A 26,041-nucleotide genomic window follows, 5' to 3' on the forward strand; every position below is an offset into this window, starting at 1 on the left:
TACAACTGACTAGGTATCCCCCTTTCCCTATACAACTGACTAGGTATCCCCTTTCCCTATACAACTGACTAGGTATCCCCTTTCCCTATACAACTGACTAGGTATCCCCCTTTCCCTATACAACTGACTAGGTATCCCCTTTCCCTATACAACTGACTAGGTATCCACCTTTCCCTATACAACTGACTAGGTATCCCCTTCCCTATACAACTGACTAGGTATCCCCCTTTCCCTATACAACTGACTAGGTATCCCCTTTCCCTATACAACTGACTAGGTATCCCCTTTCCCTATACAACTGACTAGGTATCCCCCTTTCCCTATACAACTGACTAGGTATCCCCCTTCCCTATACAACTGACTAGGTATCCCCCTTTCCCTATACAACTGACTAGGTATCCCCTTTCCCTATACAACTGACTAGGTATCCCCTTTCCCTATACAACTGACTAGGTATCCACCTTTCCCTATACAACTGACTAGGTATCCCCCTTTCCCTATACAACTGACTAGGTATCCCCCTTTCCCTATACAACTGACCAGGTATCCCCCTTTCCCTATACAACTGACTTGGTATCCCCTTCTCTAATTCTCTTTGCAACAAGATGGTTGCTGATGTTTATTTCCTTGAACTGTATACTTGATTACAGTATAACAATGGCCTGTATACTTGATTACAGTATATCAATGGACTGACCATGAAGCCATCTTATCTAATCTTTTCAAACAACACCTCATCAACTCTAACCTTCCTAATATATAGTATTTGCTTTAGACTGTTTGCCCTTATATAGCCTTGATTACAGAACAATGTCCAAATAACATCAAATACTTACCCTCTCCTCATCCCCCCCAGCTCCAGGAAGAGCACCCCAGACTCTTACACTGACCAGCTGATCTCAGAGGGCCTGATGACAGAGGAGGAGCGTGTTGCTATCAGGACAGCCCACTACGGCATGCTGAACGACAAGCTGACTAACATGATCTTCTACAGCCCTCCACCCATGAACCTGCAGGTAACATGACCCTCTACAGCCCTCCACCCACCAGGTAATATGACCCTCTGCAGCCCTCCACCCACCAGGTAATATGACCCTTATGACCCTATACAGCCCTCCACCCACCAGGTAATATGACCCCTACAGCCCTCCACCCACCAGGTAATATGACCCTCTACAGCCCTCCACCCACCAGGTAATATGACCCTCTACAGCCCTCCACCCACCAGGTAATATGACCCTCTACAGCCCTCCACCCACCAGGTAATATGACCCTCTATAGCCCTCCACCCACCAGGTAATATGACCCTCTATAGCCCTCCACCCACCAGGTAATATGACCCTCTACAGCCCTCCACCCACCAGGTAATATGACCCTCTACAGCCCTCCACCCACCAGGTAATATGACCCTCTATAGCCCTCCACCCACCAGCCCTCCACCCACCAGGTAATATGACCCTCTACAGCCCTCCACCCACCAGGTAATATGACCCTCTATAGCCCTCCACCCACCAGGTAATATGACCCTCTATAGCCCTCCACCCACCAGCCCTCCACCCACCAGGTAATGTGACCCTCTACAGCCCTCCACCCACCAGCCCTCCACCCACCAGGTAATATGACCCTCTACAGCCCTCCACCCACCAGGTAATATGACCCTCTACAGCCCTCCACCCACCAGGTAATATGACCCTCTACAGCCCTCCACCCACCAGGTAATGTGACCCTCTACAGCCCTCCACCCACCAGGTAATATGACCCTCTACAGCCCTCCACCCACTAATCTGCAGGTTTGTGATATGAAATCATTTCAAATACTTTAGCTGGGCTTGATTGAGTTTGCATCGTACGATGGAACCAATAGAATATGTTGACACCACAGGCAGATTAAAGCAAACGCTCAAAATATGTGACCATTTGTACCCGGGTCTGGTGACGAGAGCTCCCTGGGGTGTTGAGAAACGGAGCAGAATACATGTCTCTATTGTTTGCTGTAGCAAATAGACTAATACAGTTGTATTGTTGTTGTTGTTGCAGGGGCGCTGGGGAGGTCTGGAGGAGCCCCAGGCCAGGGTCACTCACTGGGACACCGGGGTGCCTGCTCCTCTGCTGCAGTACGTAGGGGCCAAATCTGTGGAGATCCCCGAAGGAGTCCAGCTACACAGTCACTTGGGGAAGATGCATGTGACGGTAATAACAATTATAATATATATATATATACTTACATTTGTGTGTATAAGGTAGTTGTTGTGGAATTGTTAGATTACATGTTAGATATTACTAACACGGTTCGCTACAATACAGTGCTTTTCTTTTTGTGTGGAAACAATTATTGTTTCTCCTTGCATATCCTAGACAATTACAGTCTCAAGATACAATACACATGTACAGTTCTATAGGAGAAAACAAACAAAGGAAAGTAAACAATACTGTTGTACAAATACTGTACAAATGAAAAAGGACAAAACCGATTTTGAAGACCAAATACAGTATGTTTCCACTGAGGTCTACTACACCTGTTGTATTCAGCATTTCACTGTGAGGTCTACTACACCTGTCGTATTCAGCATTTCACTGTGAGGTCTACTACACCTGTTGTATTCAGCATTTCACTGTGAGGTCTACTACACCTGTTGTATTCAGCATTTCACTGTGAGGTCTACTACACCTGTTGTATTCAGCATTTCACTGTGAGGTCTACTACACCTGTTGTATTCAGCATTTCACTGTGAGGTCTACTACACCTGTTGTATTCAGCATTTCACTGTGAGGTCTACTACACCTGTTGTAGTCAGCATTTCACTGTAAGGTCTACTACACCTGTTGTAGTCAGCATTTCACTGTGAGGTCTACTACACCTGTTGTATTCAGCATTTCACTGTAAGGACTACTACACCTGTTGTATTCAGCATTTCACTGTGAGGTCTACTACACCTGTTGTATTCAGCATTTCACTGTGAGGTCTACTACACCTGTCGTATTCAGCATTTCACTGTGAGGTCTACTACACCTGTTGTATTCAGCATTTCACTGTGAGGTCTACTACACCTGTCGTATTCAGCATTTCACTGTGAGGTCTACTACACCTGTTGTATTCAGCATTTCACTGTGAGGTCTACTACACCTGTTGTATTCAGCATTTCACTGTAAGGTCTACTACACCTGTTGTATTCAGCATTTCACTGTGAGGTCTACTACACCTGTTGTATTCAGCATTTCACTGTGAGGTCTACTACACCTGTTGTATTCGGCATTTCACTGTGAGGTCTACTACACCTGTTGTATTCAGCATTTCACTGTGAGGTCTACTACACCTGTTGTAATTCAGCATTTCACTGTAAGGTCTACATCTGTTGTATTCAGCATTTCACTGTGAGGTCTACTACACCTGTTGTATTCAGCATTTCACTGTGAGGTCTACTACACCTGTTGTATTCAGCATTTCACTGTGAGGTCTACTACACCTGTTGTATTCAGCATTTCACTGTAAGGTCTACTACACCTGTTGTATTCAGCATTTCACTGTGAGGTCTACTACACCTGTTGTATTCAGCATTTCACTGTGAGGTCTACTACACCTGTTGTATTCAGCATTTCACTGTGAGGTCTACTACACCTGTTGTATTCAGCATTTCACTGTGAGGTCTACTACACCTGTTGTATTCGGCATTTCACTGTGAGGTCTACTACACCTGTTGTATTCAGCATTTCACAATAAGGTCTACTACACCTGTTGTATTCAGCATTTCACAATAAGGTCTACTACACCTGTTGTATTCGGCATTTCACTGTGAGGTCTACTACACCTGTCGTATTCGGCATTTCACTGTGAGGTCTACTACACCTGTCGTATTCAGCATTTCACTGTGAGGTCTACTACACCTGTTGTATTCAGCATTTCACTGTGAGGTCTACTACACCTGTCGTATTCAGCATTTCACTGTGAGGTCTACTACACCTGTTGTATTCAGCATTTCACTGTGAGGTCTACTACACCTGTCGTATTCAGCATTTCACTGTGAGGTCTACTACACCTGTTGTATTCAGCATTTCACTGTGAGGTCTACTACACCTGTCGTATTCAGCATTTCACTGTGAGGTCTACTACACCTGTCGTATTCAGGTCTACTACACCTGTTGTATTCAGCATTTCACTGTGAGGTCTACTACACCTGTTGTATTCAGCATTCCACTGTGAGGTCTACTACACCTGTTGTATTCAGCATTTCACTGTGAGGTCTACTACACCTGTTGTATTCAGCATTTCACTGTAAGGTCTACTACACCTGTTGTATTCAGCATTCCACTGTGAGGTCTACTACACCTGTTGTATTCAGCATTTCACTGTGAGGTCTACTACACCTGTCGTATTCAGGTCTACTACACCTGTTGTATTCAGCATTTCACTGTGAGGTCTACTACACCTGTCGTATTCAGGTCTACTACACCTGTCGTATTCGGCATTTCACTGTGAGGTCTACTACACCTGTTGTATTCAGCATTTCACTGTGAGGTCTACTACACCTGTCGTATTCAGGTCTACTACACCTGTCGTATTCGGCATTTCACTGTGAGGTCTACTACACCTGTCGTATTCAGGTCTACTACACCTGTCGTATTCGGCATTTCACTGTGAGGTCTACTACACCTGTCGTATTCAGCATTTCACTGTGAGGTCTACTACACCTGTTGTATTCAGCATTTCACTGTGAGGTCTACACCTGTCGTATTCAGCATTTCACTGTGAGGTCTACTACACCTGTCGTATTCAGCATTTCACTGTGAGGTCTACTACACCTGTCGTATTCAGCATTTCACTGTGAGGTCTACTACACCTGTCGTATTCGGCATTTCACTGTGAGGTCTACTACACCTGTTGTATTCAGCATTTCACTGTGAGGTCTACTACACCTGTTGTATTCGGCATTTCACTGTGAGGTCTACTACACCTGTTGTATTCAGCATTTCACTGTGAGGTCTACTACACCTGTCATATTCAGCATTTCACTGTGAGGTCTACTACACCTGTCATATTCAGCATTTCACTGTGAGGTCTACTACACCTGTCATATTCAGCATTTCACTGTGAGGTCTACTACACCTGTCATATTCAGCATTTCACTGTGAGGTCTACTACACCTGTTGTATTCGGCATTTCACTGTGAGGTCTACTACACCTGTCGTATTCGGCATTTCACTGTGAGGTCTACTACACCTGTCGTATTCGGCATTTCACTGTGAGGTCTACTACACCTGTCGTATTCGGCATTTCACTGTGAGGTCTACTACACCTGTCGTATTCGGCATTTCACTGTGAGGTCTACTACACCTGTTGTATTCAGCATTTCACAATAAGGTCTACTACACCTGTTGTATTCGGCATTTCACTGTGAGGTCTACTACACCTGTCGTATTCGGCATTTCACTGTGAGGTCTACTACACCTGTCGTATTCGGCATTTCACTGTGAGGTCTACTACACCTGTCGTATTCAGCATTTCACTGTGAGGTCTACTACACCTGTCGTATTCGGCATTTCACTGTGAGGTCTACTACACCTGTCGTATTCGGCATTTCACTGTGAGGTCTACTACACCTGTCGTATTCGGCATTTCACTGTGAGGTCTACTACACCTGTCGTATTCGGCATTTCACTGTGAGGTCTACTACACCTGTCGTATTCGGCATTTCACTGTGAGGTCTACTACACCTGTCGTATTCGGCATTTCACTGTGAGGTCTACTACACCTGTCGTATTCGGCATTTCACTGTGAGGTCTACTACACCTGTCGTATTCGGCATTTCACTGTGAGGTCTACTACACCTGTTGTATTCGGCATTTCACTGTGAGGTCTACTACACCTGTCGTATTCGGCATTTCACTGTGAGGTCTACTACACCTGTCGTATTCGGCATTTCACTGTGAGGTCTACTACACCTGTCGTATTCGGCATTTCACTGTGAGGTCCACACCGGTCGTATTCGGCATTTCACTGTGAGGTCTACTACACCTGTCGTATTCGGCACACGTGACAAACTTTGATTTGATTTGCTTTCAGCAATATAGCGCTTTTCTAAAGCCCAAATGTAGTTGGGTGACGGCAGGCCTCACTAGTGTGAACAGTGCAGTCTGTTGTTCTTTGCTCGAGCTGGATGAAACTCGCTGTTCTCGTTTTAAAAGACTCTCTGAAGCTCTATGAAAACAGATCTGTTGTGTTCTTCTCTCAGGGTCGCCTTGCGAAGGTGGAGAATGGAACTAATCTGGACTGGTCCACTGCTGAGGCCATGGCGTTTGGCTCTCTGCTCTGCCAAGGTCAGTCAGACTCCATGGCTTTTTACACCACAGAGCCAAACCAAGCTGTACTGAGCTGGCCAGTTTACGTATCCACCATATACAGTTGAAGTGAGAAGTTCACATACACTTAGGTTGGAGTCATTAACTTGTTTTTCAACCACTCCACAAATTTCTTGTTAACAAACTATAGTTTTGACAAGTCGGTCAGAACATCTACTTTGTGCATGACAGAAGTAATTTTTCCAACAATTGTTTACAGACAGATTATTTCACTGATAATTAATTGTTTCACAATTCCAGTGGGTCAGAAGTTTACATACACTAAGTTGACTGCCTTTAAACAGCTTGGAAAATTCCAGACAATGATGTCATGGCTTTAGGAGCTTCTGATATGTTCATTGACATAATTTGAGTCAATTGGAGGTGTACCTGTGGATGTATTTCAAGGCCTACCTTCAAACTCAGGGCCTCTTTTCTTGACATCATGGGAAAATCAAAAGAAATCAGCCAAGACCTCAGAAAATACATTTTAGACCTCCACAAGTCTGTACAAACAATAGTACGCAAGCATAAACTCCCTGGGACCACACAGCCGTCATACCGCTCAGGAAGGAGACGCGTTCTGTCTCCTAGAGATGAACGTACTTTGGTGCGAAAAGTGCAAATCAATCCCAGAACAACAGCAAAGGACCTTGTGAAGATGCTGGAGGAAACGGGCACAAAATTATCTATATCCACAGGAAAACGAGTCCTATATCGACATAACCTGAAAGGCTGCTCAGCAAGGAAGAAGCCACTGCTCCAAAACCGCCATTAAAATAGCCAGACTATGGTTTGCAACTGCACATGGGACAAAGTTCGTACTTGTTGGAGAAATGTCCTCTGGTCCGATGAAACAAAAATAGAACTGTTAGGCTATAATGACCATTGTTATGTTTGGAGGGAAAAGGTGGAGGCGTGCAAGCCGGTGCTTTGCTGCAGTAGGGACTGGTGCACTTCACAAAATAGATGGCAACATGAGGAAGGAAAATGATGTGGATATATTGAAGCAACATCTCAAGACATCAGTCAGAAAGTTAAAGCTTGGTCACAAATGGGTCTTCCAAATGGACAATGACCCCAAGCATACTTCCAAAGTTGTGGCAAAATGGCTTAAGGACAACAAAGTCAAGGTATTGGAGTGGCCATCACAAAGCCCTGACCTCAATCAAATCAAATCAAATCAAATTTATTTATATAGCCCTTTGTACATCAGCTGATATCTCAAAGTGCTGTACAGAAACCCAGCCTAAAACCCCAAACAGCAAGCAATGCAGGTGTAGAAGCACGGTGGCTAGGAAAAACTCCCTAGAAAGGCCAAAACCTAGGAAGAAACCTAGAGAGGAACCAGGCTATGTGGGGTGGCCAGTCCTCTTCTGGCTGTGCCGGGTGGAGATTATAACAGAACATGGCCAAGATGTTCAAATGTTCATAAATGACCAGCATGGTCGAATAATAATAAGGCAGAACAGTTGAAACTGGAGCAGCAGCACAGTCAGGTGGAAGTTGAAACTAGAGCAGCAGCATGGCCAGGTGGACTGGGGACAGCAAGGAGTCATCATGTCAGGTAGTCCTGGGGCATGGTCCTAGGGCTCAGGTCAGTTGAAACTGGAACAGCAGCATGGCCAGGTGGACTGGGGACAGCAAGGAGTCATCATGTCAGGTAGTCCTGGAGCTCAGGTCCTAGGGCTCAGGTCCTCCGAGAGAGAGAAAGAAAGAGAGAAGGAGAGAATTAGAGAACGCACACTTAGATTCACACAGGACACCGAATAGGACAGGAGAAGTACTCCAGATATAACAAACTGACCCCAGCCCCCGACACATAAACTACTGCAGCATAAATACTGGAGGCTGAGACAGGAGGGGTCAGGAGACACTGTGGACCCATCCGAGGTCACCCCGGACAGGGCCAAACAGGAAGGATATAACCCCACCCACTTTGCCAAAGCACAGCCCCCACACCACTAGAGGAATATCTTCAACCACCAACTTACCATCCTGAGACAAGGCTGAGTATAGCCCACAAAGATCTCCGCCACGGCACAACCCAAGGGGGGCGCCAACCCAGACAGGATGACCACAACAGTGAATCAACCCACTCAGGTGACGCACCCCCTCCATGGACGGCATGAGAGAGCCCCAGTAAGCCAGTGACCCAGCCCCTGTAATAGGGTTAGAGGCAGAGAATCCCAGTGGAAAGAGGGGAACCGGCCAGGCAGAGACAGCAAGGGCGGTTCGTTGCTCCAGAGCCTTTCCGTTCACCTTCCCACTCCTGGGCCAGACTACACTCAATCATATGACCCACTGAAGAGATGAGTCTTCAGTAAGGACTTAAAGGTTGAGACCGAGTTTGCGTCTCTGACATGGGTAGGCAGACCGTTCCATAAAAATGGAGCTCTATAGGAGAAAGCCCTGCCTCCAGCTGTTTGCTTAGAAATTCTAGGGACAATTAGGAGGCCTGCGTCTTGTGACCGTAGCGTACGTGTAGGTATGTACGGCAGGACCAAATCAGAGAGATAGGTAGGAGCAAGCCCATGTAATGCTTTGTAGGTTAGCAGTAAAACCTTGAAATCAGCCCTTGCTTTGACAGGAAGCCAGTGTAGAGGCTAGCACTGGAGTAATATGATCAAATTTTTTGGTTCTAGTCAGGATTCTAGCAGCCGTATTTAGCACTAACTGAAGTTTATTTAGTGCTTTATCCGGGTAGCCGGAAAATAGAGCATTGCAGTAGTCTAACCTAGAAGTGACAAAAGCATGGATTAATTTTTCTGCAATCCTATAGAAAATTTGTGGGCAGAACTGTAAAAGTGTGTGCGAGCAAGGAGGCCTACAAACCTGACTCAGTTACACCAGTTCTGTCAGGAGGAATGGGCCAAAATTCACCCAACTTATTGTGGGAAGCTTGTGGAAGGCTACCTGAAACGTTTGACCCAAGTTAAACAATTTAAAGGCAATGCTACCAAATACTAATTGAATGTATGTAAACTACTGACCCACTGGGAATGTGATGAAAGAAATAAAAGCTGAAATAAATCATTCTCTCTACTATTATTCTGACATTTCACATTCTTAAAATAAAGTGGTGATCCTAACTGACCTAAGACAGGGAATATTTACTAGGATTAAATGTCAGGAATTGTGAAAAACTGAGTTTAAATGTATTTGGCTAAGGTGTATGTAAACTTCTGACTTCAACTGTACCTAAGCCAGCATAGTTTGGTGTGTTTTTTGGCATGATAGTGTAAACAAAAAAGGGATTGATTTTTATTGTATTTCTTATATTATATTTTACAGAAATTGCTTGATAGATTTAGGTTTTCCAGACTGAACATTTTCATAAAATGTCAATACTTACAACAACACATTGTTTTATTGTTGTCAATTCTATGTGTAATTCGCTCATGTTTTGTAAGAATGTGTTTATCCTGTTCTGCAGGGTTCAACATTCGCATCAGTGGGCAGGACGTTGGGAGAGGCACCTTCAGTCAGAGACATGCCATGATAGTTTGTCAGGACACAAATGATATGTACATCCCCCTAAACCACATAGACACTGAACAGAAAGGATTCATGGAGGTATTTAACACATAGATGATGACTATGTACTATCCCCCTAAACCACGTTGTCACGTTCTGACCTTTAGTTCTTTTGTTTTAGTATGGTCAGGGCGTGAGTTGGGAGGATTGTCTATGTTAGTTTGTCTATCATTTTCTATTTCTGTGTTTGGCCTGGTATGGTTCTCAATCCGAGGCAGCTGTCAATCGTTGTCCCCGATTGAGAACCATATTTCAGTAGCCTTGTTTTCCATTGTGTTTTGTGGGTGGTTGTTTTCTGTCTTTGTGTGTCTGCACCAGATAGAGCTGTTGTTGTTTTGTTATTCAGTGTTCAGTTTACATTAAATAAGATGAACACGTACCACGCTGCGCATTGGTCCTCATCTCCTTCCCCAGACGACAAGCGTTACAGTTGTAAAGATTCCTGTCAGTAATACTGCTGCAGGCTAGGCAACTAGAATCAGCGTTACAACTAAAGATTCCTGTCAGTAATACTGCTGCAGGGTAGGCAACTAGAATCAGCGTTACAACTAAAGATTCCTGTCAGTAATACTGCTGCAGGGTAGGCAACTAGAATCAGCGTTACAACTAAAGATTCCTGTCAGTAATACTGCTGCAGGGTAGGCAACTAGAATCAGCGTTACAACTAAAGATTCCTGTCAGTAATACTGCTGCAGGGTAGGCAACTAGAATCAGCCTCTGGATGCTTTTTTTTTGTTGGTGCGGATGGTTGGAGGACCAGAAATATAATTATAATAATTTGTACACTGCAAATATACCACAACTAATCCTAAAAAGAGATTTGTTCTTTTCAAATACATACATTTCATACCTTGAATTACATTGAGACACGATCACATGTATCTCTCTTGGGAACAGGTTTCCTATTTTAAACAATTTTTTTCAACTGAATTCCTGGTGATTTTGGTTTTGTGACTAAAAACTAAAATAATAATATATAAAAATAATTTACTAAAACTTTTCAGCAGGGCCAAGAAAATCCCTCCTGTTGCCCACCCCTGTACAACTGAAACAGTCACATGTTCATTATAACTAAACCATTCTCTTCTACTGTATACTGGTTAAACTTGTTATAAAGCGCGTGTGTGTGTGTGTGTCACCCAGGTGTGTAACAGTGCTCTGTCTGAGGAGGCCGTGCTGGGCTTTGAGTACGGCATGGCCATCGCCCAGCCTAAACTCCTGCCCATCTGGGAGGCTCAGTTTGGTGACTTCTTCAACGGAGCTCAGATCATCTTCGACACCTTCATCTCCGGAGGTATGATACTCTGGTTAATTATTGGAATTAATGTCACTTCCTATAGCCAAGGGCTATTTTTAGGTTAGTTCCTGTATTTACAGACAGTTGTACATGATGGACCGGGTTCATTCTAACCACTCGTGGTGCACAGTATACCTATCGGGACGGTTTCCTGGACACAGATTAAGCCTAGTTCTGGACTAAATAACATGTTTACCATTTGAAAGTGGTTTTGAGTCCAAGACTTGATTAATACTACATAGATGCACTCACAGATAACTCTGAGCTGTGTTTGCGGTTCCTACTCCAATAGGTTTAGTAGCTGCTGCATTGTGGGATACGTAAAGGCTTCATATAGCTTTCATAAAACCTTCATAATCACTAGATGGAGGCTGGTTTCATTAGGGGTTGATTGAAATGTTTTCCCTGTCTCTCCCAGGTGAGGCTAAGTGGCTGCTGCAGTGTGGGATGGTGATCCTGCTGCCCCATGGTTATGACGGAGCCGGACCTGAACACTCCTCATGCCGTATAGAGAGGTTCCTACAGGTGAGGAGGACAGCCGGTCCCAATTTGTTTGGCTGGGCTTCTTTTGTCAAACGTCTTTCCTCTTCAGTTTCTCTGCTCTCCTCACTTCCTTCTCAAAATCCCAATAGGGGAGGAGGTGAGGAATGAGGGGAGAGGAGGAATGAGGAGGTGAGGAATGAGGGGAGAGGAGGGGAGGAATGAGGAGGGGAGGAATGAGGAGGGAGGAATGAGGAGGTGAGGAATGAGGAGGGGAGGAATGAGGAGGTGAGGAATGAGGAGGGAGGAATGAGGAGGGGAGGAATGAGGGGAGGAATGAGGAGGTGAGGAATGAGGAGGGAGGAATGAGGAGGGAGGAATGAGGAGGTGGGAATGAGGAGGGAGGAATGAGGAGGTGAGGAATGAGGAGGTGAGGAATGAGGGGATGGGGAGGTGAGGAATGAGGGAGGTGAGGAATGAGGGGAGGTGAGGAGGTGAGGAATGAGGGGGTGAGGAATGAGGGGGTGAGGAATGTGGGGGGTGAGGAATGGAGGTGAGGAATGTGGGGAGGTGAGGAATGTGGGGAGGTGAGGAATGTGGGGAGAGGAGGTGAGGAATGTGGGGAGAGGAGGTGAGGAATGTGGGGAGAGGAGGGGAGGAATGACTTTTGATTAAGAACCTGGGTCAACTACCTCTGTTATTGGGGCGGCAGGGTAGCCTAGTGGTAACTAGTAACCGAAAGGTTGCAAGTTCAAATCCCCGAGCTGACAAGGTACAAACCTGTCGTTCTGCCAACTGTTCCTCGGCCGTCATTGAAAATAAGAATTTGTTCTTAACTGACTTGCCTAGTTAAAAAATATATATATATTAAAATAGCTAATAGTATGATGATCATTGAAACATATGGTTTCTCGTCTATCTAAATAACCATCATCTCTCGCCATCTCCCCAGCTGTGTGACAGTAAAGAGGAGGGGGTGGATGGTGACAATGTCAACATGGGCGTTGTCAACCCTACGACTCCAGCACAGTATTTCCACCTGCTGAGACGACAAATGATACGCAACTTCCGCAAGCCGCTCATCGTGGCCGGGCCCAAGACTCTGCTCCGATTCTCTGTAAGACATTCAAATATTCAACCTCTAATACAATCAAGCCATACAGTAGTCATTTAGGCTATTTGAGGAGATCCGTTTGGGCAAGGAGAGGTGCAGAAACACTCATCTTCTCACATAGTGACTAGTTATTTATAGATCAGGAGATATTTAATGACTGAGTTGTATTTCCTTCCCGTTTTCTACCTGTAGGGAGCAACATCCAGTCTGGTTGACATGGCTCCTGGTACATATTTCAAGCCTGTGATTGGTGACCCCTCAGTCACACCAGCAAGGTAAAGAAGTACCCACAATACACTCTCCATCAAATAGTACACTGTCAGAAAATAATTTAAATTTGGAACCAAAAAAAGGGTCTAGGATGTGATAGATACAGTGCATTCGAAAAGTGTTCAGACCACTTGACTTTTTCCACATTTTTGTTACGTTACAGCCTTATTCTAAAATGGATTAAATACAACATTTTCCTCATCATTCTACACTTAATACCCCATAATGACAAAGCAAAAAAAATTAATATTTTTTTTGCACATTTATAAAAAATTCTAAACAGAAATACCTTATTTACATAACTATTCAGAACCTTTGCTATGAGACTCAAAATTGAGCTCAGGTGCATTCTGTTTCCATTGATCATTCTTGAGATGCTTCCGCAACTTGATTGGTTCGGCACACACCTGTCTATGTAAGGTCCCATAGTTGACAGTGCATGTACCAAGCCATGAGTAAATACCAAGCCATGAGGTCAAAGGAATTGTCCATAAAGCTCCCAGACAGGATTGTGTCGAGACACAGATCTGGGGAAGGGTACCAGAAAATGTTTGCAGCATTGAAGGTCCCCCAGAACACAGTGGGCTCCGTCATTCTTAAATAGAAGAAGTTTGGAACCACCAAGACTCTTCCTAGAGCTGGTCGCCCGGCCAAACTGAGCAATCGGGGGAGAAGGGCCTTGGTCAGGGAGGTGACCAATAACCTGATGGTCACTGACAGAGCTCCAGAGTTCCTTTGTGGAGATGAACAACCATCTCTGCAGCACTCCACCAATCAGGCCTTTGTGGTAGAGTGGCCAGACTGAAGCCACTCCTCAGTAAAAGGCACATGACAGGCTGCAAGGACACTCAGACCATGAGAAACAACACTCTCTGATCTGATGAAACCAAGATTGAACTCTTTGGCTGAATGCCAAGTGTCACGTCTGGAGGAAACCTAGCACCATCCCTATGGTGAAGCATGGTGGTGGCAGCATCATGCTTTGGGGATGTTTTTCAGCGGCAGGGACGGAGAGATTAGTCAGGATCGGAACGGAGCAAAGTTCAGAGAGATCCTTGATGAAAACCTGCTCAAGAGCACTCAGGACCTCAGACTGGGGTGAAGGTTCACCTTTCAACAGGACAACGACCATAAGCACACAGCCAAGACAAGGCAGGAGTGGCTATGGGACAAGTCTCTGAATGTCCTTGAGTGACCCAGCCAGAGCCCCACCTTGAACCCGATCAACCATCTCTGAAGAGACCTGAAAATAGCCGTGCAGCGACATTCCCCATCCAACATGACAGAGCTTGAGAGGATCTGCAGAGAAGAATGAAAGAGACTCCCCAAATACAGGTGTGCCAAGTTTGTAGCGTCCTACCCAAGAAGACTAGAGGCTGTAATCGCTGCCAAAAGTGCTTCAACAAAGTACTGATTAAAGGGTCTAAATACTTTTTCAAGTCCTGTGCATTCAGGTTGTTTCACAAGCAAAGTAATTTGTATCATTTCACTTTGTGAAAACAATTAGCACAGACAAATCTGATTAGGCTTAGCCAGAGTCATTTATTTCTTAACATATGTCTCTGGGTGTAGCTTATACCACAGCCTCTGCCGTAGAAACAAACGGAGCATGGCTTGGTCCCAACTTTACAATGCAAAAAAACAAAACAAAAACGCTTGTCTGTAGCCAAAACAGTTCAAAACTAAAAACCTGAATAAAAATTCTGGGCAGATTCTCGGGATGCTTTTATCATCATGAGTTAAGGAACTATGAAAATATTTCAAATAAACCCTATTTAATTTATATAAAAATATTTGTCACAGGGAAATATTAGGTTAATTTAATAGTGAAATCTTTGGTTAATTTAATAGGGAAATCTTTGGTTAATTTAATAAGGAAATCTTAGGGTTGCTGCAGAATTTTATATCCCATCAAGGTGTGTCATGGTTCCAAAAAGTTTGAGTGACAAAACATTAAGAACACCTTCCTCATATTGAGTTGCTTCCCCCTTTTGTCCTCATTACAGACTCAATTCATTGGGGGATGGACTCTACAAGGTTTTTGATTTATTTTATTTAACCTTTATTTAACTAGGAAAGTCAGTTAAGAACAAATTCTAATTTACAATGACGACCTACCCTGGCCAAACCCGGACGATGCTGGGCCAATTGTGCGCCACCCTATGGGACTTCCACGGCCGGTTGTGATACAGCCTGGAATCGAACCAGGGTCTGTAGTGAACCAGGGTCTAGCACTGAGATGCAGTGCCATAAACCGCTGCATCACTCAGAAGCCCAAGGTGTCGAAAGCGTTCCACAGGGATGCTGGCCCATGTTGACTCCAATGCTTCCCACAGTTGTGTCAAGTTGGCTGGATGTCCTTTGGGTTGGTGGACCATTCTTGATACACACAGGAAACTGTTGACATTGACAAACCCAGCATCGTTGCAGTTGTGGACACACTCAAGCCGGTGCTCCTGGCATCTACTACCATACCCCTTCTAAGGCTCTTAAATATTTTGTCTTGCCCGTTCACTGTCTGAGTGGCACACATACATAATCCATGTCTTAATTTCTCCTCCCCTACATTTGCACTGATGTGGATTTAACAAGTGACATCAGTAAGGCGTCATAGCTTTCACCTGGAATTCACCTGGTTAGTCTGTCATGGAAGGAGCAGATGTTCCTAATGTTTGGTCCTCTGTGTATAATATTGCTGTCCGGGTTTGATTTTAATAATCCTGTTCCGTCTATCCCTGTAGTGTCCAGCGGGTGGTGTTGTGCTCAGGAAAGCACTACTATGCCCTGTTAAAGCAGAGGGAAACGTCAGCTGCCAGTCAGACCACAGCACTGATCCGACTGGAGGAGCTGTGTCCCTTTCCTCTGGAGGCCCTGCAGCAGGAGCTGAACAAGTACACCAATGCTAAAGGTAGGCTGTACCTGACCTGGCCACTACTTACCTCAAACGCTACTGCATCAAAGCTGGGACCGAGAGACTGGAAAAACAGCTTCTATCTCAAGGCCATCAGACTGTTAAACAGCCATCACTAACATTGAGTGGCTGATGCCAACATACTGACTCATCTCTAGCCACTTTAATAATGAAAAAATGTATGTAATAAATGTATCACTAGCCGCTTTAAACAATGCCACTTTATATAATGTTTACATATCCTACATTACTCATCTCATATGTATATACTGTACTCTATAGCATCTATTGCATCTTGCCTATGCCGTTCGGCCAGCGCTCGTCCATATATTTATATGTACATATTCTTATTCATTCCTTTACACTTGCGTGTATAAGGTAGTTGTTGTGAAATTGTTATATTACATGTTAGATATTACTGCACGGTCGGAACTAGAAGCACAAGCATTTTGCTACACTCACATTAACATCTGCTAACCATGTGTATGTGACCAATAACATTAGATTAGATTTTTACTATCATATAAAAATGTATTGGTGGCGTACACATATTTTGCAGATGTCTAGCTCAGTGCAGTAATACCTAACAATACACACAAATCTCCAAAATGTATCGAAAGGAATTAAGAAATATTAGAACGAGCAATGTCAGAGTCCCGACTATAAATATATGTGTATATTTATTTATTTAAACATGATTAAAGGATGGTGTGTGTATAGACATTTGTGGATGTGAATAGAAAAGGTATGTACAGCAGTAGTTATATAGAATAAGCCTTGACTAGAATACAGTATATACATGTGAAGTGGGTAAAACAGTATGTAAAGTGTTCCATGTCTGTGTACATAGGGCAGACGTCTCCTAAGGTGTAGGGTTGAGTATCTAAATCTAAAATACTGTTTAGCAGTTGCTTTTATCCAAGTACACCGACGCTTAAGGTACCCTGACCTGACCTCAACCTCACCTGGCTTGGCCCATGCTGGGTCATCACTAATTACCACAGACACCATAGGCTGATTTTCTCAGACACAGATTAAGTCTCGACCTGGTCTAAAAAGCTATTTCAAAGGAAATTCTCCATGGAGCATGTTTTTTTTTTTTTTTGAATAGACAAAGACCTTGGTTTTTGTGTGTGTCCCATACAGAGTTCGTGTGGAGTCAGGAGGAGCCCCAGAACATGGGCCCCTGGTCGTTTGTGGCCCCCAGGTTTGAGAAGCAGCTGGCCTGCAAGGTGAGCCCTGTCCCTGTCTTTGGTTGGTTGTTTTTGTGTGTGGATATTTGACACTTTCATTGAGACCGTTTAGAAATCAGACTGGGATACAGGTAGGTGGGAGCAACCGTGTGAAGGGCGGACCCGGTCGATTGAATCCCGGTGGGGAGTCGTAGATATAACTTGTGCTGGAGAGTGTTACCATTGAAGACACATTTCAGTTGAAGACAACTGACTAGGTATCTCCCTTTCCTTTCCCATTACACCATGGCTCTGCATGCCCTGTCCCTGTCTGAAGGACCAGGAAAACACAGTATAGATTTAACTGGGTTTACATCTTTGGATATTACTTACCCTGCTTGGAGAATACTAACTTACTTAGGCTAATCTCCTTCGGCCCTATTTGGGACACAAGGTCACAATGAGTTAGAAATCTCTGGACGTTATATCTAGTCTGTTCTCACAGTGTCTCCCACATGGGTGAAGTGCCATGTGAGACTAAATATTAACTATGGATTTCTTCTCTCCCCCAGCTTCGATTGGTCAGTCGGCCTGCTCTGCCCGCCCCGGCTGTGGGCATCGGAGCGCTCCACCAGCAGCAGAACGAGGCCGTCCTCACCGCCACCTTCTCCTCCTGAGCCACTGGAACAACTGAGGCCCAAGATGGACGCTGTTGGGCCCCAAAATGGAAGCTCACTCCCAGCACTACTTCATGAAGCTCCAGTAAAAACCACATGACATCTCTCCTCTATCTTGGAAAATCCAGACTGAATTCAGATCCGTTTTATGTTTTTTTAACTTGTTTCACTGTCGTGATTCAGTCTGGAAGCTAGGCTACCTCTTCTCATCCTCTCCATTCAAAATGTTGTCAAAACACCAGTGCTAAAGGCCGGCTTTCAATGTGGCGGATTCAGTTGCTGTTTGGCGGTTCGTGGGGATGGGTTTAGCATTATGAAATGGAGTTGGAACTACAAAACAACGTGATGTACACAGTCAGAAATTGCGTAGGGCAATTATTATTATTATTTTTAGTATTTTTTTGTTGTTGTGTTCAATTCACTAGCTGTACTATTGGGTTACTGACAAATAGCAAAACCTAAATATGGTTCAGATTGAATTACGGCATTAGACACTAAGTTTAGAGCATCATTGTTTTATACATTGATTTTTTTGATTGATCACACAGCCGAGTATTATGATTTGATTTCATTAACCTGACATATGACTATCATCTTGTTCAGTCTATCATCTTGTTTCTTCGAGGTAGAAGATTGTCTCAGGTTGTCAATCAAAAGGGCTTAGGCATTCATCAGTGTTGCCCGCATGAGCTGCTGTAGTTTTTCTACTGTTTTCAATGTCAGCCTCAACATCAGTTTGTTATAATAAAATGTCAAAATACTGTTAAAGTGTGACATTTAAACTTCAAAAATGATTGTGTATTTTTGTTTGTGTGTAGAAATCCAAAGATTTTCATTGTGCTTAAATTGTGAAAAAAACACCAAGCGAACAACTACTGCACAAATGTGCCTTTCAGCACCACGGCTATTTAATATTTCTTTTGGAAAGTTAGGGCTGCTATTTCTCTACAAATTAGTCAAATTAAAATATTAATCCCATCTCAGTAGCAGTTCTGTTTCATTTTCAGAAGGTTGCATTTGTTGTGGATTCTGTCTTTACTGCTACAGGTACGATTTAAACAGTCTGATGTGAATACTGACCATTACTGTATTAGAGTTCTAATTTACTATCTAGTGGTACAAAACTAATGCCCCACTCAGACCACTTCCAGACAGTCCAAGCAAAATTCTTGCTTGAGAAATTGCTCTTTGCTAAGAAGGTTTTTTTTATTTTATTTTTTTACTTTAATCGAAAACTATCACAGTAAAGGTACTTAATTGGTACCCAGAAATGTTTTGATATTTTAAAAAATGGCTACATTGGACTTTTTAAAGGGTAGTTCACACCTGCATAACACATTTTTGTCCATGTAGTTTATTTAGTAGCTACCTTCCATGTAATTACAAAATAGCACTGAATACTTTCCTCAAACAGTTGTGCATATGTTGTGGGAATATTTCTTCTGGTTATCTAAAGCAGACGTTAGATCTAGTCTTGTAATTCCTCTGTTCTTCTTCTTGTCAGTAATATAGTAGCATCCTTGCGCTTCTTGAGGGTGACTCAGTTGTACTATGAATTCAAATCAGCACCGAACCACTAAGCCCTTTCTGAGAGGATTGGTGTAAACAATATGGCAGTAAATCCATCTTACTCATGAGACAAGTGGAATTGTTGCTATACTTACTTATCTCCTTGCTTACACCCATCAAATCCTCTCAGATATCCACAGGTATCTGGGTGTACAGGCTAGGCCCTCATTTGGGATTCAGGTCTGCCCAGAAAACACAGTATTTTCTGTGAGACGGTATTCAAACTTACTCTGAATCCAGTGCATTGGGGGTAGGTGCCAGGGATTGTTTCTGGGCATGGCCTAAAGCTCCAGAATGGTACATTTTAATTTCAAGGTCTACTGTAGTAGCAAGGGGTTGATTTGGGATTCAGGGGCCCAGAAATGAATCAGTCTGTCAAGGGAGACAGACAGGAGAGGCTACATCATCCCATTAACACCTTCAAATAGAACAGAAGACTCATTTCACTTCCTTTGAGATTTTCTGACACTATAACAGATCTAATTGGTTTTCTAAATAGACAGCCATTGCATTTAACTGAGAGTAGTCTGTCCCTTTTTTGTTTTGTGGAGAGAGGGAAAAAAAAGATCCTCATAAGTAATTATGATAACTGTTGAACGTGATCTATTCTAAACAGGGGCCAGGCAGGCAGTCCGTGACAAGCCTTTTGGATTGGCTGAGGACATGCATGTTGGATGTGCTTTCCGTTCTATTATATGCATAAGTAGGAATGGCCTAGGGCAAAAGCAATGCCAGGGGATTTTTAAATACTCCCTCCAGGTTGCCATTTTGTTGTGAGGACTAAACATAGTTCAATGTCATCATCGTTTTATTCATGTGAAAGCCGTCACTTGCATTGTCCACTATATATATATATATATCTCCATTACTTGCTCCAATGACACGAGTCGGGGATTTGGTGCAATGCCAACACTAATCGTTCACTCATACATCCTCATCACGCACACTTTCGGCTACATGGGCATGAGAGGAGAGCGGCCTCCCCAGCCACCCACTCCTTATTGCTATAACAACCAAAGGCGCGGTCAAGCAGGCAGCGTGACTCAATAGAATAGCGTTTCAATTCAGACGGACACCGACCGACCCCTCCAACGGGAGTTATCTTTCTGTCAAGTAAACATAGCCTAAACAGAATCCAGAGAGCTATAGTTCATTGTTGCAAAGCGAATGAGACAGAATAGCGAAGGAGCTCCCCGTCTGTTACGTGAAGATTAGACTAGTGTTATAACCTGTAGGTAGGCTGCTACTGGTGGTAGGGCTGTAGCCTACTGGGGAGTAGGACACCTTTGCTTTCGCAGCGCAGCGGTTGTATGGACGGGCTGAGTAAAGCAAGGTTTAAAACTAACTGGGCGACAATCAGGAAGAAACCCTATTCAGTCCTACTTTTTTTTGTCGACTAGAGACGGGGCACCATCCCCACTGAGTCAGCACGAGAAGGTGACATTCTTTGTGAAGCGGTACCTCTAATCTTCTCACGTCTGTCTTCCCCGGTGACGACATGGCGAGTGAGAACGGACAGTCTGGGGGGGGATCTTGGAAAAAGAATGTCGATGATATCAAGAAGGTATTCGAGTTCAAAGAAGTCCTTGGAACGTGAGTAATACATGTGTGGTCTATAGAATCTTGTAACAGGTCCTTAAATTACAACTTTGTTGTCGGCTGTCAAGGGGGTTTACACTAGATAGCACAGCCACAAAGTATATCGTAAAACTTAATGCATTTTTTTTTTCGCTTTTTGGTATTAATTTAAGGATAAGGTTAGCAGTTTGGTTAGAGGTAGGTTTAAAATCACATTTTATTAAGATAAATTGTTTTTAAAAAATGGGCATGGTTTATGACTTTGTGGCTGTGGTAACTAGTAACGACCGCTGTCAAACGATTATACAGTGTAACAGAAGCGGAAATGGCAATTGTCTCTACTCTTGTCAACGAAGCTTAGACAATACGACATGTGATATTGCCGGCGTACGTGCGATTTTTGCAAATACTAACGTTTTGAATGATGCTTTATTATGTCCTACAAACGGTTATGACATCGACAGTTACTAGATGCAACAATTCAAAAGCACGTTGCCAAACTGTCAATAATAGGTATATTCTGTGGCAGGAGTTCGATGGAAAAGCGGTCGGGTCCGCCTCTATAGATTTCGACAGTTACCTCTAGGTTACGTTTGGTTTAGTTGGTAGCGCAACGCCAGGGTTGTGGGTTCGATTCCCACGTGGGACCAGTACGAGAGAAAATAATTCTAAAAATGTTTGCACTCACTACTGTAAGTCGCTGTGGAAAAGAGCGTCTGCTAAATGACAATTTAAAAATATATATATTTATCAATATCAGAGATCAAAGGGTTATAAAGCAGGTCCAAGGTGATGTGTCAAGGCACCTGCATTACAGAATAGATTATCTTGAGGTTTTCTTATTAATTTGCATATCGTATGTAATCAGAAATACATTAGTTAGCATCTGTTATTAAATGCATTGACAGGACTCTGTGAATGGTAGTCATTGTTTCAGCATCAAAATGGTCAGGAGAATTGGATTGTCAGTTGCTGCCTGCTGTTGAAAATGTGTCTTCTGATGTCTAGTCAGACTGGATAACATTGAATAGATACAGAAGATTCCTGGTGCTGAATTATGATCATGTCTAATCTGTATTTAATTGTGATAATACGAAAGGCACTTGTCCACCGGGCAAGTCAGTATATATTGTTTACCCAAAGATTATGACCACTTCACTTGCTCAAAAATGTTTTTAAAAAGTAGCTATTTTCACCTACAAAAAGGGGGAAAAACAGAAAGATCGACTACTGGATTTCTTTACATTTAGGTTGTTATTAGAATAAAATATGACCTGCCCAATAGGGACAACCTCAGAGCAGGCTCAACTGTTCACGTCATTTGCCACTGGCAATACACTCTTAGGGGGGGAAAAGGTGCTATCTAGAACCTAAAAGGGTTTTTTCGGATGTCCCCATAGGAGAACTCTTTTTAGTTCCAGGTAGAACCCTTTTGGGTTCCATGTAGAACCTTTTCCACAGTGGGTTCAACGGTTCTACATGGAACCTAGAAGGGTTTTACCTGGAACCAAAAAGGGTTCTCATATGGGGACAGCTGAAAAACCATTTATGAATTATTTTGTCTTTCTAAGAGTGTATGGTCAACTGCTATAATATCATCTTTAGTCTGACATGTTTCCTGGCATTTTACAGCTCCCTCTGGGAGTATGGAACATTTTCATTATCTTTATCATCAGAGACTAACTTACAAATATATATATATATATACACACACACAGACACACACAGACACACACACACACACACAGACACACAGACACACACACACACACAGACACACACACACACACAACCTTGCAACAAGTTGGTATGAAGCTGTTGATGTTCCTGCATGGCTTTCATCAGCCGTGTAGTTCTTCATTCTTGTTATTCTCTTGTGCTTCCACTACTGTACTACGTCAGAGCAGGCAAATTCCTCCAGAGTTTATTTTGGTCCTCCAGTTAGTGCTGCCTGACTGATGGCAGTTTTGCTGTGGGTGAGTTATGATGCAGACAGGGAGCATGTAAGTACTCACTTTGAAGGGCAAATTCCCCAAATGGAGCCTGGAAGACAAGCCTTCCAAAAACTCTCTCTGCCTCTAAACTATTTTTCAAGATTTTCGTCAAGGGCGGGGTGTTTACATTCATCAGCTAAATAGCGCTGCTTGGTTCCCTCTCCGTTGAATTGATAAGCTGTGTGTTCTAGAAAGTGAAAAACAAAGTCCTTTCACCTACAGATGTTTTCTTCTATTTAATTCCCTCCATGTGGGGCGGCAGGTAGACTAGTGGTTAGAGTGGAGGGGCGGCAGGTAGACTAGTGGTTAGAGTGGAGGGGCGGCAGGTAGACTAGTGGTTAGAGTGGAGGGGCGGCAGGTAGACTAGTGGTTAGAGGGGTGGCAGGTAGTCTAGTGGTTAGAGTGGAGGGGCGGCAGGTAGCCTAGTGGTTAGAGTGGAGGGGCGGCAGGTAGCCTAGTGGTTAGAGTGGAGGGGCGGCAGGTAGACTAGTGGTTAGAGTGGAGGGGCGGCAGGTAGACTAGTGGTTAGAGTGGAGGGGTGGCAGGTAGTCTAGTGGTTAGAGTGGAGGGGCGGCAGGTAGCCTAGTGGTTAGAGTGGAGGGGCGGCAGGTAGCCTAGTGGTTAGAGTGGAGGGGTGGCAGGTAGCCTAGTGGTTAGAGTGGAGGGGTGGAGGTGAGGTACAGGCTGTCCTTCTCCTGAGGTACAGGCTGTCCTTCTCCTGAGGCAGGTGAGCCTGAGGTGGTTAGAGGCTGGAGGTACAGGCTGGCAGGTAGCAGGCTGTAGTGGTTGGGGTGGAGGCTGTCCTTGTCCTGGGGTACAGGCTGTCCTTCTCCTGGGGTACAGGCTGTCCTTCTCCTGGGGTACAGGCTGTCCTTCTTCCGAGGTACAGGCTGAGGTACAGGCTGTCCTTCCCGAGGTACAGGCTGTCCTTCTCCCGAGGTACAGGCTGTCCTTCTCCCGAGGTACAGGCTGTCCTTCTCCCGAGGTACAGGCTGTCCTTCTCCCGAGGTACAGGCTGTCCTTCTCCCGAGGTACAGGCTGTCCTTCTCCCGAGGTACAGGCTGTCCTTTTCCCGAGGTACAGGCTGTCCTTTTCCCGAGGTACAGGCTGTCCTTTCCCGAGGCACAGGCTGTCCTTCTCCCGAGGTACAGGCTGTCCTTCTCCCGAGGTACAGGCTGTCCTTTCCCGAGGTACAGGCTGTCCTTCTCCCGAGGTACAGGCTGTCCTTCTCCCGGGTACAGGCTGTCCTTCTCCCGAGGTACAGGCTGTCCTTCTCCCGAGGTACAGGCTGTCCTTCTCCCGGGGTACAGGCTCTCCTTCTCCCGAGGTACATGCTGTCCTTCTCCCGGGGTACATGCTGTCCTTCTCCTGAGGTACAGCCTGTCCTTCTCCTGAGGTACAGCTTGTACCTCTCATCACCATCGGGGAGGAGCAACTTGTTCTCATTGACTTGAACACACGACTGTGACCTCTGGCTTGGGTCAAACGAAGCCCTAACACAATTCCATTCCACTCTATTCCTTCCCACTTCATTCCACACCATTCCCTTCCACTCCATTCTATTCAACTATATTGTCCTTGCAGGGAAATTCATCCAGGAGTACATAAGACCATTGAGGTTGGTTACAAGTTTGTATTTGAAAACCACTTCTAAGACACATACGTTCCGAACTCACTTCAGTCACACTAAAGAGGGACTGGACTGGGGACTGGACTGGTAACTGGCACATACACAGATCAAGACACCGCTGGAACGCCCATTAAGGTGATTATGTCCCAATCATTTGAAAGATTGTTCAGAAAACTAGGTGTTTTAATCGGCGTGTGCTTACTTCGATTTTGACCTTACGCCGATTAGGATAAGCAGAGTAAGGTGTTTACGTGACTATTGCATAATCTGCCTAATGCCATAATCTGTTTAATATTGAATTATTACTGTGCATGTAAACATATTTAATGAAGTACACAGTTAAGAATAACATGTGTTGCATAATCAAATAGGCACAGTGGAAAAGACTCCAGTTGTATACAGGGAGTGGGCGATCGTAATGGCAGGAAGTTGCCATGCCCTCATCTGTTTTTATTCTTAGCTGTGGATGTGAATGGCCTCTTCTAAACACCTGTGAATCATCATCATGAGTTGCTGTCTTAACAGTGGATAGGTTAAACACCAGTCTTCTCTACATCTCAACATGTCCCTGCCTGTCTGCCCAGCTCATTTTTTTTCTGTTGAAAAACTTTTTTTTTTAACACACCGCACCTCAAGTCCCATGTCAACACCACAGGGGCCCAGGCCGGCCGCTCCTGCTCCCGGTAGCTCCTGCTGTGTTGTGTATAAGCAGACCCAGTAGGTAGTGTGTTGTGTTGTGTAGTGTGTGTACTGTATGCAGTGAGTTAGCTGCCAGGTTGAGACAGTCCTGGCAGCTATTACATATATACACACAGCACTGTCTCCTCCTCCCGGTCCCTCGTTCAGCCAAGAGGCTTTGACTACTTGGGGATTAAGAATAGACTGATCTAGGAAGGAGGAGTGAGGCACAGAGACAGGAAGAGACTCAGATTATCTCCTTCCCCTCCTCCTCCACTTCAGGCTTTCCCATCAGTGTCCAATAGGGATCATCTGTTCTCACTTGTCCCTGACTGAACCACCTCAAACCCCTAGCATCTACCCTCTCTAGGCCCGAGACACTTTTAGACCAGAAAGGTTGGATAGTTTATTAGGTAGACCTATGAGCCATATGGTAAAACCTTCAGAGTAGTTTATTACAGGGAAATGTTCAACTACCACCATAATACTCATACCTATTCAAGCCTTTAACATCTAGGAGCTAGTGTGTAGGGGTTATGGTATGAGCTAGTGTGTAGGGGTTAGGGTAGGAGCTAGGAGCTGGTGGGTAGGGCTTAGGGTGGGAGTTAGGAGCTAGTGTGTAGGGGTTAGGGTAGGAGCTAGTGTGTAGGTGCTAGGGTAGGATCTAGTGGGTAGGGGTTAGAGTAGGAGCTAGTGTGTAGGGGTTAGAGTAGGACTAGGAGCTAGTGTGTAGGTGTTAGGGTAGGAGCTAGTGTGTAGGGGTTAGGGTAGGAGCTAGTGTGTAGGTGTTAGGGAAGGAGC

The 26,041-nt window shown here is 44.4% G+C and overlaps 2 protein-coding genes and 1 long non-coding RNA gene across 4 annotated transcripts in view; all 3 read left to right on the plus strand.

Annotated features, from left to right (window-relative positions):
* Window positions 1-18,769, plus strand: part of LOC112218920 (probable 2-oxoglutarate dehydrogenase E1 component DHKTD1, mitochondrial) — a 34,568-nt gene extending 15,799 nt beyond the window's left edge. For both annotated transcript variants that reach the window (XM_042301826.1, XM_042301825.1), the window contains exons 8-18: window positions 857-1,016; window positions 2,038-2,190; window positions 6,228-6,312; window positions 9,770-9,909; window positions 11,014-11,164; window positions 11,586-11,692; window positions 12,600-12,764; window positions 12,954-13,036; window positions 15,773-15,939; window positions 17,089-17,174; window positions 17,687-18,769. In XM_042301826.1, coding sequence (XP_042157760.1) covers window positions 857-1,016; window positions 2,038-2,190; window positions 6,228-6,312; window positions 9,770-9,909; window positions 11,014-11,164; window positions 11,586-11,692; window positions 12,600-12,764; window positions 12,954-13,036; window positions 15,773-15,939; window positions 17,089-17,174; window positions 17,687-17,791 — 1,402 coding nt within the window. In that variant the 3' untranslated portion in view covers window positions 17,792-18,769. The remainder of the gene's footprint in view (window positions 1-856; window positions 1,017-2,037; window positions 2,191-6,227; window positions 6,313-9,769; window positions 9,910-11,013; window positions 11,165-11,585; window positions 11,693-12,599; window positions 12,765-12,953; window positions 13,037-15,772; window positions 15,940-17,088; window positions 17,175-17,686) is intronic.
* LOC121840093 lies at window positions 1,015-1,682 on the plus strand. Its single transcript, XR_006079400.1, has 2 exons — window positions 1,015-1,084; window positions 1,146-1,682. It is a non-coding gene; the product is annotated as an uncharacterized LOC121840093 (long non-coding RNA).
* Window positions 18,770-20,307: 1,538 nt separating the features above from the next.
* Window positions 20,308-26,041, plus strand: part of LOC112219038 (calcium/calmodulin-dependent protein kinase type 1D-like) — a 58,654-nt gene continuing 52,920 nt past the window's right edge. The window contains exon 1 of the mRNA XM_042301827.1: window positions 20,308-20,953. Within this exon, the coding sequence (XP_042157761.1) occupies window positions 20,859-20,953 (95 nt within the window). The 5' untranslated portion in view covers window positions 20,308-20,858. The remainder of the gene's footprint in view (window positions 20,954-26,041) is intronic.

Source organism: Oncorhynchus tshawytscha, linkage group LG19, assembly GCF_018296145.1.
Source record: "Oncorhynchus tshawytscha isolate Ot180627B linkage group LG19, Otsh_v2.0, whole genome shotgun sequence".
NCBI classification, from domain to species: Eukaryota; Metazoa; Chordata; class Actinopteri; order Salmoniformes; family Salmonidae; genus Oncorhynchus; species Oncorhynchus tshawytscha.